The following is a 13,438-nucleotide window of genomic DNA, read 5'->3' on the forward strand; positions in this document are numbered from 1 at the left end:
TTTCCAAAGCGGAGGGGGAGCGCTTCGACGCCTAGGCGTCGCCTTAGGGACGCCTTTAAAACATAGTACACATCTTACACAAGATGAGGCCTTCCCGATTCACTTTTCGTTTGGAAGAGTATTCAACTAAAGTCAGAACATATCAGCAGTGGCTTCCTTTGTTTACCGGTTGCATCATGTGACCAACAAAACAACGTGTCGTGTTCTGTTGAACAATTATACGTTATATCCCGGTTGTCCTATGTGGAATCAGTCTATTATACCCAGAAATGCAACACCGGGTATCGACAGGGTAAGCATAGATTGAACACAGCAGTAAACTGAAACTTTTGAACACAATGTAACCTCCTGATGAATTGGCTGTGACACCAACTTGATTTATTCAAATATAAGAAGAGCACTATAACATCGTGAATTTGTGATGTACTGATGTTTAAAATACAATGGACAACCACTCTGTATCTTAAGCCGAACCAGCAACACTCACAGTCTGAAACCCGGGCATTTTCACTTGCAGGTACACATGACATACCTGAAGTGCATTCCACCTCCCCAGCAACTCGTACTCAGCGCCATCAATGGCCGTACTGCCGATACCAGCAGCACCTGCCGGATCCGACAACCATGTTGTCGACATTGCCGCGGCTATGGAGCCACCACAGAAGGTTCGTCAGTGTGTTACCGTCGTCGTGTGATGCCAGTGCCCTGGTCTTGGCCAATGCCGACTCCTTGTCGTAAACCCCCTCCAGCGCATACACGAAGCCCTTCCACCCTTCTCCGACACCATCCCTCGCCAAGGCCGGCGTGGTCCAGCTCACCAGGTCCTTGACGAACCCAACGTCCGGGAAGAGGGCCTCACTGATCGGGAGGAGCGGCAGGAGCTGGATCCCCAGCCTGCATTCCTTCCACTCCGGTGGCGCGAACCAGAGCCCACTGTCCCTCTTGTTCGCCCACAGGACACCGACCACACGGTTGTTGCTGCTGAAGTCGTCCTCGTAGATCCCTTCTCCTTCCCGGACATGCCACCATGTCTGCGCTGCCAGCATCTCAAACGCGGTAAGCGTCGCGCCGACAGAGACGAGGTGTGTGTCCCCATAGCTCAGTCCAAGGAGCGCAGCAGAGTAATAAGCATTAACAGCCTCGCTCGTGCTCTCCTGGTTGCGCCCATCGCCGAACTCTGTCAGTCCTCCGGCCCAGGAATGCAGCTTCCAGAGATCAAAAGTCCTCAGCCTGGTGTAGCTCGCACCGCACTTGCGGGACAATGTCATGAAATCGGCAACCATGGAGTAGGCCTGAGACATGAACTTCCTTCCCCAGGATGGATCGATCTTGGCAAGCACAGCAATGGCATACAGGAAGTAGCCCAAATGGTAGTGGTGATCGTTGTAGATCCCGAAGCCAAAGTCTGCGCCGGAGTCCTGCAGCCCCTGCTTGGTGACAAGGCCGCCCCATTTGGGATCATACAGGAAGCCATTCCCCTGGAAACTGCCGTCCAGCCACGGCGTGACGGTGGCCTTCAAGAACCGATGCACCGCGGGGATGACATCGGGGCACCCGACCTCCTCGGCGATCAACGCCAGCCTCGCCGCCCTGGCAATGGCCTTCCCGTAGAAGTAGGAGGAGGTGGTGGTGATGGGGCTGGAAGCAAGGCTGTCAACGTCCTTGCGCAGCGCGGACACGACCTCGTCGACCCCGTCGTCGTTGACGCCCCGGGTGGAATGCCATGTTGGGGACAAGGGGTCGGTCTTGAGGACCCAGGAGTCGCCGACGACGCCGACCAGGTCCCCGTCGATGCTCCGGTACTTGAAGTCGTCGAGCACCCGGACGGAGCAGTCGTCGGAGAGCAGCCGAAGGTGGAGCGGGTTGGCGAGCATGAGCAGATCCCCCCACCCCTGCTTGCGCCACGTGTAGTCGATGCAGAAGGGGCGGTTGAGCGCGGCCTCCCCGGCCGTCGGGTAGCAGCGGCTGTACTGGTCGAGGACCGCCTCCATGGCCGGGTCCGGCAGGTAGGCGATCCGGATGACGCCGGAGAACCCCGGCGCGGCCAGCTGCGTGACGCTGGCCTGCGACAGGGCGATGGGCGCGGAGGCGTAGAGGAGGAAGGTCTGGCCGCTGTTCATCCGGAGGCGCCACTTGGTGCGCGCGTCGTCGCAGGGCGCGGCCTCGAGGAAGGCGTGGACGGAGGCGACGGAGACGTCGACGGGCCCCGCGGCCTCGGCGGTGGCGACGGTGACGAAGGGGCAGCCGCGGACGAGGAAGGCGCGGAGCGACGAGGAGAAGTCGAGGGTGACGGAGAGGTCGTCGAAGGCGACGACGCGGTGGGGCTGCCCGGCCGCGGCGGCGTCGGACGGGGAGGAGACGGTGAGGTCGGCGGCGAAGGTCTGGATGTCGAAGGCCGGGGAGTGGCTGCGCGCCGGGTAGCAGAGGGTGAGCCCGGCCGCGGCGGAGCGGACGGAGTAGGGGTGGATGTACTCGGGCTGGTCGCCGTTCTTGAGCGTGAAGTTCTGGAAGAAGCAGTTGGTGGGGAGCGGCGCGGAGAGCAGGCCCGGCGCGAAGAAGCGGGCCGGGTCGGGCAGCACCGTGGACGCGGCCTGCGGGAAGACGTGGCCGCCCGGGGCCGGCGGCGCGGGGCGGCGCCCGTGCGGCGGCATGGCCGGCTGCGGCGGGGGCGGGGGCGGGTGAGATGAATGCGGCGGCGGTGGGGGAGGTGGGGGTGGCGGCGGCGCGGCGGGCTTGGGCCTTGCGAGGTTGAATGGGGGTTTGGAGGAGACGAGGCGGGAGATGGTGTGGCCCAGCTGTTTCTTCCACCTCCGCATCGCCGAGTCCGTCCTCCTTTTTATATACACAGATCTCGATTTTTGGCTTGATCTGATCTGTTTTATTTTATTTTTGGATTTTTTTTCCTTCAAATAAAAAGGTATTTTTGGGATATTTTCTAGGCTGTTCCTTTTTTGAAAATGTTTTTCGTGGGATGTTTGACCGGGCTGGTGTGAACACTCATTTCATTTTGTGTGTGAGCATAGCCGCTGCGTCCGGCGTCGGGAGTGCGTCCCTCCCTCCCTTCCTGGCTGCGCGTAGACAAACACGAACGTGAGATTGACGCGACACCGACCGCGATGGGATGATTAACGGCTAAGGCATTGGCAAGAAGAAGAAAACGCGGCACGAACATGGGGAAGAAAGATATTTCCTTTACCAATTGCCATTTGCTTACCCAAAACGCCAAAAACAAGATAATGCACGTACCTTGTTATTCTCGGAACCTGGAAGCTGATGTGGTATGATGGAGTGGTTGCGTTTCCGCACATGAATAAATCCCCAAGTGTGCTATGCTGTTACTATTATTATTAGCCTCGCAACTTGCAAGGATTGGCACGGGGCAGGATTGAGTTGAGAGTTGAGTTGAGGAGCGCGAGAAGCAAGCATTTGTCCCACCCAAGTAGCAGCCCGCCGGGAAGGGTCACCGCAGCATCACCGAAACGTGTTTCCTTCCGGAGAGAGAAGCTTGGGAGAGCAAGGAACCAAACGAAATGAATCATGGCGATGGCCCCCTCCCCTCGCCGTCGCTTCTCCCTTGCTTGCTTGCAAAGCCAAGCCAGGGCAAGCCAAAGGCCGTTGGTGTTCGTTGCAACTTGAGAAAAGTTTGTCTTGGTTGGACGCGACAGCAAGGAACATGTAAACTGCATCGTGTCGACCGGAGCAATGGTAATGGTGGGGTTGCTCCATCGTCGTATCTTCACAAGGAAAGAAAAGAAAGAAAGAAAGAAAGGGAGGTGTTCCTCTACTAGTTGTTATCAGGAAATCCCAAGCCCATCAGGCAAGCAAAGTAACCTAAAACCATCCCAGAAATGACGTGCATTCCTAACGTGACACAGACCAGGCGTCATATACTCCAGATCGATCCGTGTCGCCATCATCGAGCTGTCCAACCAAACATTGACCCAGGACACCAATCTCACATCACCAGACTTATGCTTTTGTGGACGCCTCCCTCCCTTTCACGCAACTACTACCTCCGCCTCGAAATATAAAACATCTTATATTTCGAGAAAACGCGGAAAGATACTTAAGTCTCAGTTAACTGATTTTACAAGATAAAAGAAAAGCTGGCACCGCCAATGTGCTTTCTGCTACTGTCAGCATGGCAAGTCTCCATACATTGACCGAGTTAAGTGAAAGTCCAAGTCCAAGATTGCGTCAAAAGTTCAACGAACCAAATGACAGCCAAGAGCAGGAACGCAAACATTGCCCAAACCGACTGCTCGACTGCAACATGTACAAGTCAGCAACTGCGGCAGCTCAGAGGAGCAAGCTTCTTCCAATCTACACACCACCTTGAGCAGCGGCGCACTGTGACAGGCAGCGGCACATACACAGCATCAGTAATTCAACCATGTACGTATTTGAACAACACAAAGCACATTGACTCATATGTACGTACTCCGCTTCTAGATATAAGTCTTTCAAGATTCTAATATGGACTACATATGAAGCAAAATGAGTGAATCTGCACTCTAAAATATGACTATATATACCCGTATGTTGTCCGTATTGAATCTCTAAAAAGACTTATATTTAGAAACGGAGGGAGTACTACTTTATTGTTTATTCATGTCAACAGCAGGAGCCTAAAACTGGAAAACATCACAAGACAATCGACACGGATTCACGTGTGTTTACCACATGAAGTTTTTTTTTTTAAAAAAAAAGAGAAGAACAAACCTGGCATGGCCTCGTTCCTTCTAGTTCTGTTTCGACTCTCTTGATTTCAAATATCAATTTCCTCCACATCAAGACGACAAACCTCTCCGTGTCATCATCCAACAGAGACAAAAAGAGCTCCACCATTCTGGGTGCACTCACATGTTCTTTCATGGTTTTGACGACATAGTCCACAAACTCTGGCAACTCCGCGTCGAAAATTTCCGTGAACTTCCTTGAAATCCAAGGCCTCATTCTCTCATGCAATCCATGCTGCAGGAAGATAAACTTATTTCATGTCACAATACTGAATGAGCTGGAGTTAAACATGCATGGTCCACAAAGACAACGAATTGTCCGGTTCCACATACACAAAACATTTTTTTTTCAAGTACTGAACTGAAAATGGAGAAGGTGGATAATGCTGTTTCACCTCTTCATAAATTGCCCAATTGATATCATGGGAAAATAGCTCTTCCTTCGTCTTAGGGACAGTAGCAAGCAACTGTTTTAGCTCTTCCTTCTCCTTAGGGACAGTATCAAGCAACTGTTTTGCATCCAAAGTTTTATTTTTCCCTGGCTTGGATGTAGCTTGCAATTCATAACCCGCTTTCTTTCCCGCATTGCTGATCTGTTCATATGAGAGTAGGCCTGGTGCAAACACAATACGCCTCTCTTTGCCGTTGCTCCTATGAAACCCATCTACTGTCCAATGAAGCAAAAACAAATCCAGGTTCAAAATAACTAGAATATGAAGAAGATAATGTAAATTAACGAGCAAAAAAAAAAGCACTCACTTTCCCTGTGCTGACTTTTCGTCCCATGTTCAACTGTAGGTTCACACTCCATAGGGGCATACATTGTTGATGCCCCATCAGTTTGCAGAGAGGACTTTCCAGCTGCAGTCACTTCTCTATCTTTCCAACATTGCAAATGGTCCTCTTTTTCGCATTGTCTCCTGATTTTCCTCTCCTCTAGTGCAATACTTATGGAATCAACATCACTATTCTCGTCAACAACTTCATCGTCGAGAGGGAAACAGCCCGGATCACCAGCTAAGGCCCCTAAATGACCACTCGGTGATAAAGGACTGGCAGACACCTGAACTGGCGGAATTGGTGAACCTGGACATTTACTCTTCATTCTTTCTTCAACCGTACTGTGTATCTTTTGCATTGCATCCTTATCAGCTTCATTGGCCTTCTTTTCTGTAGTACTCTGACCATATTTCTGAAGATACGTGTCTGCATTGACATTAAGCTGTACAAACCAAAAGATAAGCATATATGAGAGCAAAATAAATATTTCACTAGATTGAGAACCCACGGAAAAAACCATTGTAAATGAAAGCTTGACAAATAAAAAATGCTCAGGGAAATTTGCAAATGAAGCAAAAGGCAAAACGGAAATGAAAAGGCTTTTTTTTTCAAATGCATGTTCTCCTAGGCCATTAGGTTCAACCATAAACAAATGGAACATTATTCTAACAGTGCCAATTCTTCATAAAAAGAGAAGTGCATAGAAGTCATAATGAAAACTGCAAGGTCACAGTTGATTTTGACGCATAACATTAAAGGTAAGCAATTTTACAAGGATAACTTCCTTTTATGGACAACTTGCTGTAATCAATAATTCAGAAATACCAAGATAGTTTCTCAAATATTATCAGAACTTTGAGTGTATTATATGATCTACACAACAATTATTTTAGTAAACACTGTACCGCATCAATTTGCAAAGAAGACTTTCTAGCTGCAGTCACTTCTCTCTCTTTCCGACCTTGCAAACCAACAGCTTTACTTTTCCCTAAATGTTTCTCTTTTTCACATTGTCTCGTGATTTCTCTCTCCTCCAGTGCACTACTCCTTGTATCACCATCTTCATTCTCATCAACAATACTGACATTGGCAGACACCTGAATTGGCGGAATTGGTGAACCTGGAAGTTTACTCTTCAATCTCTCTATAATCATACTGCGTATCTTTTGAATAGCGTCCTTATCAGCTTCACTGGCCTTCTCTTCTATAGTTCTACCTCCATGTTTCTGAAGGTAATCTCTGGTGGATTGATTGACATTAAGCTAATTTCAACAAAACAAAGCAAGCATAGATAAGACAAATAAGCACTTCACTAGATTGAGAACCCGAGTGGGCAAAACATTACAAATGAAACCTTGACAAAGAATGAAAAAAGGAAATGCTGAACCAAACTTGCGAAGAAAATGAAATTAAGCATTCCACTAGATTGAGAACCCAAAGGGGGGGAGGGAGGGGGGGGGGGATATAACAGATAAGCTTCAGAAAGAATGAAAAAAAAATTGTTCATATTGCAAACAAAAAAATCGGAAAAGGTAAACGGAATTCTTGAAATGCATGTTCTCCTATGTTATTGGCTTCATGCAAGATCAGAGTTGCTTCTGAAGCATGATGATAGCATTGAAAGTAAGTAATTTACAATAGTGGGATTATTCCCAGGCTCCCAGCTGCCAAATGGATACGTAAACAAGGTTAACTTTCCTGCATAGATAAATTGCTGCATTTAATCACTCAGAATTACCAAAATGGTTTCTCAAATATTATCAGGAACTTCAAATATTATATATGTTCTACACTGCGATTTTTATAACAAAAAAACTACTCCCTCCGTAAAGAAATATAAGAGTGTATCACACACAAATACTTTAGTGATCTAAACGCTCAAATATACATATAGTGATCTAAACGCTCTTATATTTCTTTACGGAGGGAGTACTGCAGAAGAATGGGGATTATTATCAGTTCCAATCCAATCCTACTTTTGTAACACACACAAATATACATATATGACTCCCAATACTTAAGGGGAGAATGCAAGGATTCATCCATCCTTCACCTTTAATTATTTAAAGAAAACTTGATGCCAATACCACTACTTTCAAAGCCAATCCAGCTTATGTCTTCACTTTTAAATGAATTACCTGAATGTCACTCTTCCATTAGGGCCATTTATGCATACATTCCTCCCTCCGTCCGTTTCACAGTTAGTGCGGCATAAAATCACCCCCAAAAAAATAGGCCCTGCATGGCGGAAGCGACTCACTGCTCATTGTCGCGCAAGGTCTGTCATCATTTCTGCCTCTAGAAAGGCGCAATAACCCCAAGCGATGTAAAGTAACAGAAATACCTCTAGATCTCACATGGCAGAATCCTCTCTACTCACTGCCGCATGGGCCCACCTGTTAGCCCTTCATCTGCCTCTAGAAAGGTGCACCCCCAAGACATGTAAACTAACGAAAATACACTAGGACCCACATGATGAAATTCTCTCTCCATGCACTGCCAGGTCTACCAGTCAGACCTTCTGCCTATAGAGAGGCGTACCAAGCAACCTCTCCACCAATCCCCCCAATCCCCCCAAATCGCCCAAACCACCATGGCTGTAGGCCTATTATCTCCAATTCAATTTTTTGCATGTCTACTAGTATTAGCAAGATACTTTTCAAAATGAGGTATGTCATCTACTAAAAATTCATAATATGTATGTCCACTCTGAAAATAATATCTCTAACTAGGGTACCACTTTTCTAGGAAACAGTACATCTTAGTCTACATTTATTAATATACAAAAAGTTGCAAGCATAAATGACATGCAGCCCAGTACATACCACCAGTTCTTGGCCATCAACACTCAGTTTGTTGAGCAACCGCCTTGCACGAAGACTGCTTTCAGCAGACTCAAACTCACAAAAGCCAAATGCAGTAGGAGTTCCATCTATGGGATTTGTGACTGGCTTCCAACTTTTTACAGGTCCACAAACCTGTAGCAAAAAAGAGGCACATACACACTATTATCTACACCCTCAACCCAAAGAAGATGTGATTTAATGCCTCACAACCTTTCCTTGTAAACACTCCAATAAACTACCTTGTATTCATAATAAATATCCTATAATCTGCTTCACCAGAAGACAATAGGTTTAACAAGATCAGTTTGAACAACAACTTAATTCTAGTTATACGGTATTAAGAGATCATTTTACAAACAGAGGTATACTATAAGTTCATAAGAAGCAAAAAATAACAATACCTGGAGAAGAGAAAGAATAAAATCCTTGTCCACTGTTGACGCTATCTTGCCTATGTATACATTAAATTGTAGTATATCTGCTGGAGCAACAGGTGGGACAGGTGGTCTGGCCGCAGCCACAGGATCAGAAACGCCATGAATTACCGCTGGTCGTTGATGCGAGATAACACCAGGAGGATACATGAGGCTTTGAGGTGAGCCTGGAGGCCCTGGACGGATAGGATACTGTGTAAAATACCTCGGATCTACTGCAGACAAAAGAAAAAACAAATTTTCCTTTTGCCATATTAGTAACTCTTCAGTAATCCAAACACATGATGCATAATCTATCCTTACAAATAAATCAACTTAACAACAAACAAAAACAAAATAAGTTATCTACAAGTCATAACAGCCTGAGAAAAGGCATTATAGTGCTCGGATCAAGCAGATGAGTAAAACAAAGCTGGCCATTGCTCTCAGCATCCCTTTGAGCAGAACAATGCAATGGAAGGTTTATTTGCGAAAAATAAGAGAGATGTATAAATGCAGATTGTAATACTGCAACCAGAATAAAAACTCATGTAAACATCTTGCTATTAATCCAAATAATTAGCATGACAAATCGGCGGTTTTATGCAAATCTGGAGGCAGACATATATGGTCACCCAAATCTAACCTAATCAAACACAATAGGTTTGTAGCAATCATTTGCAGAACTCTCAGAGATCATACCATAATCAATGCAGTGCACTACAGACTATGAATGCTTGATAGAATGTGTTGCTATCAATAGCTTCTTATTATAATGGGTGAGATGACTTCAACATAGAAATGGAAATGATAGAGCACACGTTTCAGAAATGTTAATTTGGAAGTTTGCAGCTTTCCACTGTGGGGTGATGTACATATTATAAAAAATACACTAATTGAAGCAGCAAAATAAACCACAGCATGCTACCAGTTAAACCACTGCATGAACTCAAATGGTGTAAGAAAAAAAACCTCAAATGGTGCACATTGTGTTTTTAGTGTAACATGACAGCCAATAAGCATTACCAAACACACCAAGGTCGTGGGAGCAAACCAAAAGACACCAAAGGTCGTGTAAGATCACTAGATCTTCCGAAACAAACATGGGGCTCGCCTTTCTTGTAGGGCAGTGCATCAAGACACAATCATTACTGTTACAGAAAAGCGGTCAGTCGAAAGTATACGCCGTGCCCTCTTAGTTACTCTGATAATCCACCATAATTCCAAAAGATAAGCGACCGGCAATTCGCATTGCGGTAAACAGCTTACCGAATGGGGGGAAGGCGGTGCCTGGGTACGGACCCAATACACCCGGCGGCCATGCCGGAGGCAGGTATATGCTAGGCCCGCGGAAAGCGGCGGGTGGCATGACGGGCGGGAATGCTGGGGGCCGCCGCGTGTGGTAGAAGGGCGCCGGGTACGGCACCGGCGGCGGAGCGCCGAGGGTTTGGTAGGGGCCCGCGAACGTGATCGGGATTGGGTTGAGCCTGGGCTGGGAGGCGGCATTGCCGCTGGGTTGGGCGATGGAGGCGGCGTTGGGTTGGACGATCGAGGCGGCGTCGTGTGGGCGCGACATGGCAACCACGGCGGGGAGGAAGCTCCGAAGCTGCGACTGCGAGGCAGCGGGCAAAGGCGAGGTTTTTTTTTACTCCCTTCATTCATCTCTACTCCTAATGACTGAGTTGGTAGGATTGCGTCCACGGTTTATTTTCGTCAGGTTTATTTTTGTCTGGTTTATTTTTGTTTGGTTTAATTTGGTCTCTCCTTCCATCATCATATCCTCACGTTGATTTTTTTCACCCTCCCAATAAAAACTTTCTTAACATTTACAAACTTTCCCAATAAAAACTTTCTTAACATTTACAAACTTTCCTAACCAGACACCGTCACAAACAGGCAGGTACAGAAATCACATTACAAACATTAAAACCCTATTTTCATGAAAATCAATTCAAAATCCTAACTTTCCTAACGCATCGATTCTTACCTTTCCTATGTACCTCATTGGTGCCCCATCGATGCCCCCTCCCACCAAATGTAAGTTCTTTCATCCCCTCGCACGATCCTCTCGAACCACCGTCAAAGTAAGGAAACACCCAGCGCCTTTGTTCCAAATCATGCCATTTTAGTCAACGCCAAGCTGCTCATGGCCGGGGACGCCGTCGTCTTCATGCGCCGCGCCGACGGGGAGCTGCTCGCCGGGATCCGCCGCGCGCCCAGGTACCCCGCCGTCTCCCAGCAGGCGTCCGAGGGCGCCGAGTGCCGGCCATGCAACGCGCGCGCGGGTCCCGCCCGAGGAGGTGGACGAGGCCGTGCGGCTCGCGGCAGAGGGCACGCTCTTCACCGTCACCTACTACTCGCGCCAGGGCGCCGGGGAGTTCGTCGTGCCCAAGCAGGAGGTGGAGGACGCGCTGATCGGCGCCTGGGCACCCGGCGTGCAGGTGCGCATGAAGTTCCTCGACGCCGAGGAGCGCCGCTCCGAGTGGAACAACGGCGCCGTCAAGGCCGTCGAGTCGTCGACCCCTCCATCTGGCGCATGCTCGAGGTACACCTTGCGTCCATACATCCATCTCTCCAGTCAATCCATCCGATCATTGCGATAATTGTCTGGTTGATCGATGGAGTCCACCTCTGTTTGGTTCAGGCATGCTTGCTTCAATTTGTTTGCTCTGCCATTCAGTATGGAGTAGCCCTAGATGTTCACCATGCTAGCGACTCGCCCGTCAAGCCGCAGAGATCCCTCGCATGGAGTAGCCCTAGATGTTCTAGGCCACCGCCGCCAATCCGGCGAGCCTACGCTGCGACCGTTCATGGCGCCTGGGGGCAATGAACTGGCATTGCGGTCATGGAGGGGAGGCTCAGGAGCAGGGCGACGCTGGCTGGTAGAGGAATTCGAAGGAGCCAGGCCGCCCTGGCGATCACCTTGACTGCTGCTCGTGCACCAACTAACGGCAGTGTCCGCGGTGGTGAAGAAGCATACACGGCGAGGCTAATATAAGGTATACCTTGGAGGACGCAACCCCCTGTCGTCAACACGTCATGGCCTGAATCGCCTGGAGGCCTCAACCCCTGCCTGTGCTCCAGATTCACAGTGTGTCCTGACGAACGAGGCGGCAATCTCTGAATTGAATAATTGATCGTTCATCCCGTTCTACCGCTGATTCGCTCGGCGCCACCTCTGTGGTACTCTTGACTGCTTTCACATATCCCCACAAGGTATAGTACGTGGTATCCCACCTCATGTCATGTAATTGCATTCTGAAGCAATTAGTACATAGGAGTCAACCCATAGGACAAGGAGGACCCGGTTATAGATTTTTTAAGGGAGGGTGTGCCGTGTACGGGAGCATATCTGTTAGTTTGTATCCTATGTTTAACAATTTCGGAAATTTTTGTAGTATAAAAATCTCAATAGTGAGGATACATTGCTGAACGTGATGTGTTGTATATGATTTAGTTTATCATTAGTTGTTCTCCTTGCCACTACCCACTAAATTTCAGATCTGCCTTCCACTTCTAATGGTAAATATTCAATTAATTTTAGTCGGCTCAAAAGGCTTCAAGCTTCTTTGTCCATTATTTCCTGTTCAACTTTAAGAAACCTTTCAGTTTGTTTTGTTTCACTTACTTTACTATTCCTTCTTGATAAACTCACCAGGTACTGTATATATCTCTCCCTGGTCACAGTGGGATGGCTAATAATTTCATGCACAACACCACAATAGCAGATATTCGGAGATTTGGAATTGTTTTGCTGTTTTCTTTCTATGAAAGATAAGCATGAATGCAGCGATGGCAAACCTAAACATCGTTGCCAATTTTCTCTTTCACAGAATAGGATGAATGTCACGGCAGCAGCTGCAAACTCCAAGAACGTTATTGTCATGGGGGGCACCAGTTTCAATTGTGTCTTCTTGCAAGCTCCTTGTCAATGAGAGGCACAAGGTCAGTCTGTACTCTGTAGATACATTTGTAATGCAGTGATTCTTCTCTTATGCTAACTAATACATTGATTATGTCCTATGATTCTCTAGGAGCACTAAGAAATTATATGTTTTCTTAAGGGTCACATCACACGAGGAAACTCTCACCCACAGCCATGAAATTTCCAATTGAATCAAATGCAAATTATACATAGTGCTCTTCCAAGCCACAGTTCAACCCCCACTTCTTGCCGCTCGCCTTCAGCCCCAGCAAGACGATTAAATATTTTACCTCAATCCATATATCAGATCTCGTGCTCAAGAAGACGATGGTGAAGAGCATGATAATGATCCAAATGTATGTTAACAATTGGTCCAGTTTAGAAATCTAAACAGGAAAGCTGAGGGGCCATTTAGTTTATACCCAGGCCCACCTCGCCAGAGATGGTGCGTGCAGATATTTTGGCGAACGATTCCCCTGCCCCTGTTTCGCCTGTCCGTGGATGCAGAATGAAAGCAGCGACCAGTTTTTTTTTTGGCATGACTCCTATAATTGGGTTTCAATCCAAACAGTACCCAGTCAATGCCGAACTTCTTACTCAATATGACTCCTCAGGTTTCATTTGTTGGGGAGGCAGACAGAAACAACGATAACTAATATTTTTTCTTTTCACTCACAATAATATTGTCATCAGATACAATTGCTATCAGGTTAGTGTTTTGTGAGCTTTCATCAT

At 47.5% G+C, this 13,438-nt stretch overlaps 2 protein-coding genes across 4 annotated transcripts; both read right to left on the reverse strand.

The window, feature by feature from the left end:
- Positions 1-346: 346 nt before the first annotated feature.
- On the reverse strand, positions 347-2,666 carry LOC119301462 (probable endo-1,3(4)-beta-glucanase ARB_01444). Its single transcript, XM_037578429.1, has one exon. The coding sequence runs from the start codon at positions 2,649-2,651 to the stop codon at positions 576-578; it is 2,076 nt and encodes a 691-aa protein (XP_037434326.1). The 5' UTR covers positions 2,652-2,666; the 3' UTR covers positions 347-575.
- Positions 2,667-3,955: 1,289 nt separating this feature from the next.
- Positions 3,956-10,400, reverse strand: LOC119301460. Of its 3 annotated transcripts, XM_037578423.1 has the most exons (9): positions 10,048-10,204; positions 9,805-9,929; positions 8,767-9,014; positions 8,345-8,497; positions 6,425-6,781; positions 5,499-5,961; positions 5,135-5,406; positions 4,723-4,974; positions 3,956-4,350 (listed from the first exon to the last, which is right to left on the reverse strand). In XM_037578423.1, the coding sequence occupies exons 1-9, from the start codon at positions 10,098-10,100 to the stop codon at positions 4,324-4,326; spliced, it is 1,950 nt and encodes a 649-aa protein (XP_037434320.1). In that variant the 5' UTR covers positions 10,101-10,204; the 3' UTR covers positions 3,956-4,323. The 3 variants fall into 3 exon arrangements, with proteins under 3 accessions (XP_037434320.1, XP_037434319.1, XP_037434318.1); XM_037578422.1 differs by lacking the exon at positions 9,805-9,929 and having other exon boundaries at positions 5,135-5,403; positions 10,048-10,400; XM_037578421.1 differs by lacking the exon at positions 9,805-9,929 and having other exon boundaries at positions 10,048-10,400.
- Between the last annotated feature and the right edge of the window lie 3,038 nt (positions 10,401-13,438).

Source organism: Triticum dicoccoides, chromosome 5A, assembly GCF_002162155.2.
Source record: "Triticum dicoccoides isolate Atlit2015 ecotype Zavitan chromosome 5A, WEW_v2.0, whole genome shotgun sequence".
NCBI lineage: Eukaryota > Viridiplantae > Streptophyta > Magnoliopsida > Poales > Poaceae > Triticum > Triticum dicoccoides.

Bases quoted from the DNA above. Each gene is read 5' to 3' on its own strand.
- LOC119301460 (XM_037578421.1), bottom strand. From the start codon at position 10,354: ATGTCGCGCCCACACGACGCCGCCTCGATCGTCCAACCCAACGCCGCC. The intron at 8,498-8,766 runs GTATTGTTATTT...TTTTTGCTACAG, and splicing joins TTATTCTTTCTCTTCTCCAG to GTTTGTGGACCTGTAAAAAG. The intron at 5,407-5,498 runs GTGAGTGCTTTT...TTCATTGGACAG, and splicing joins GAAAAGTCAGCACAGGGAAA to TAGATGGGTTTCATAGGAGC.
- LOC119301462 (XM_037578429.1), bottom strand. From the start codon at position 2,651: ATGCCGCCGCACGGGCGCCGCCCCGCGCCGCCGGCCCCGGGCGGCCAC.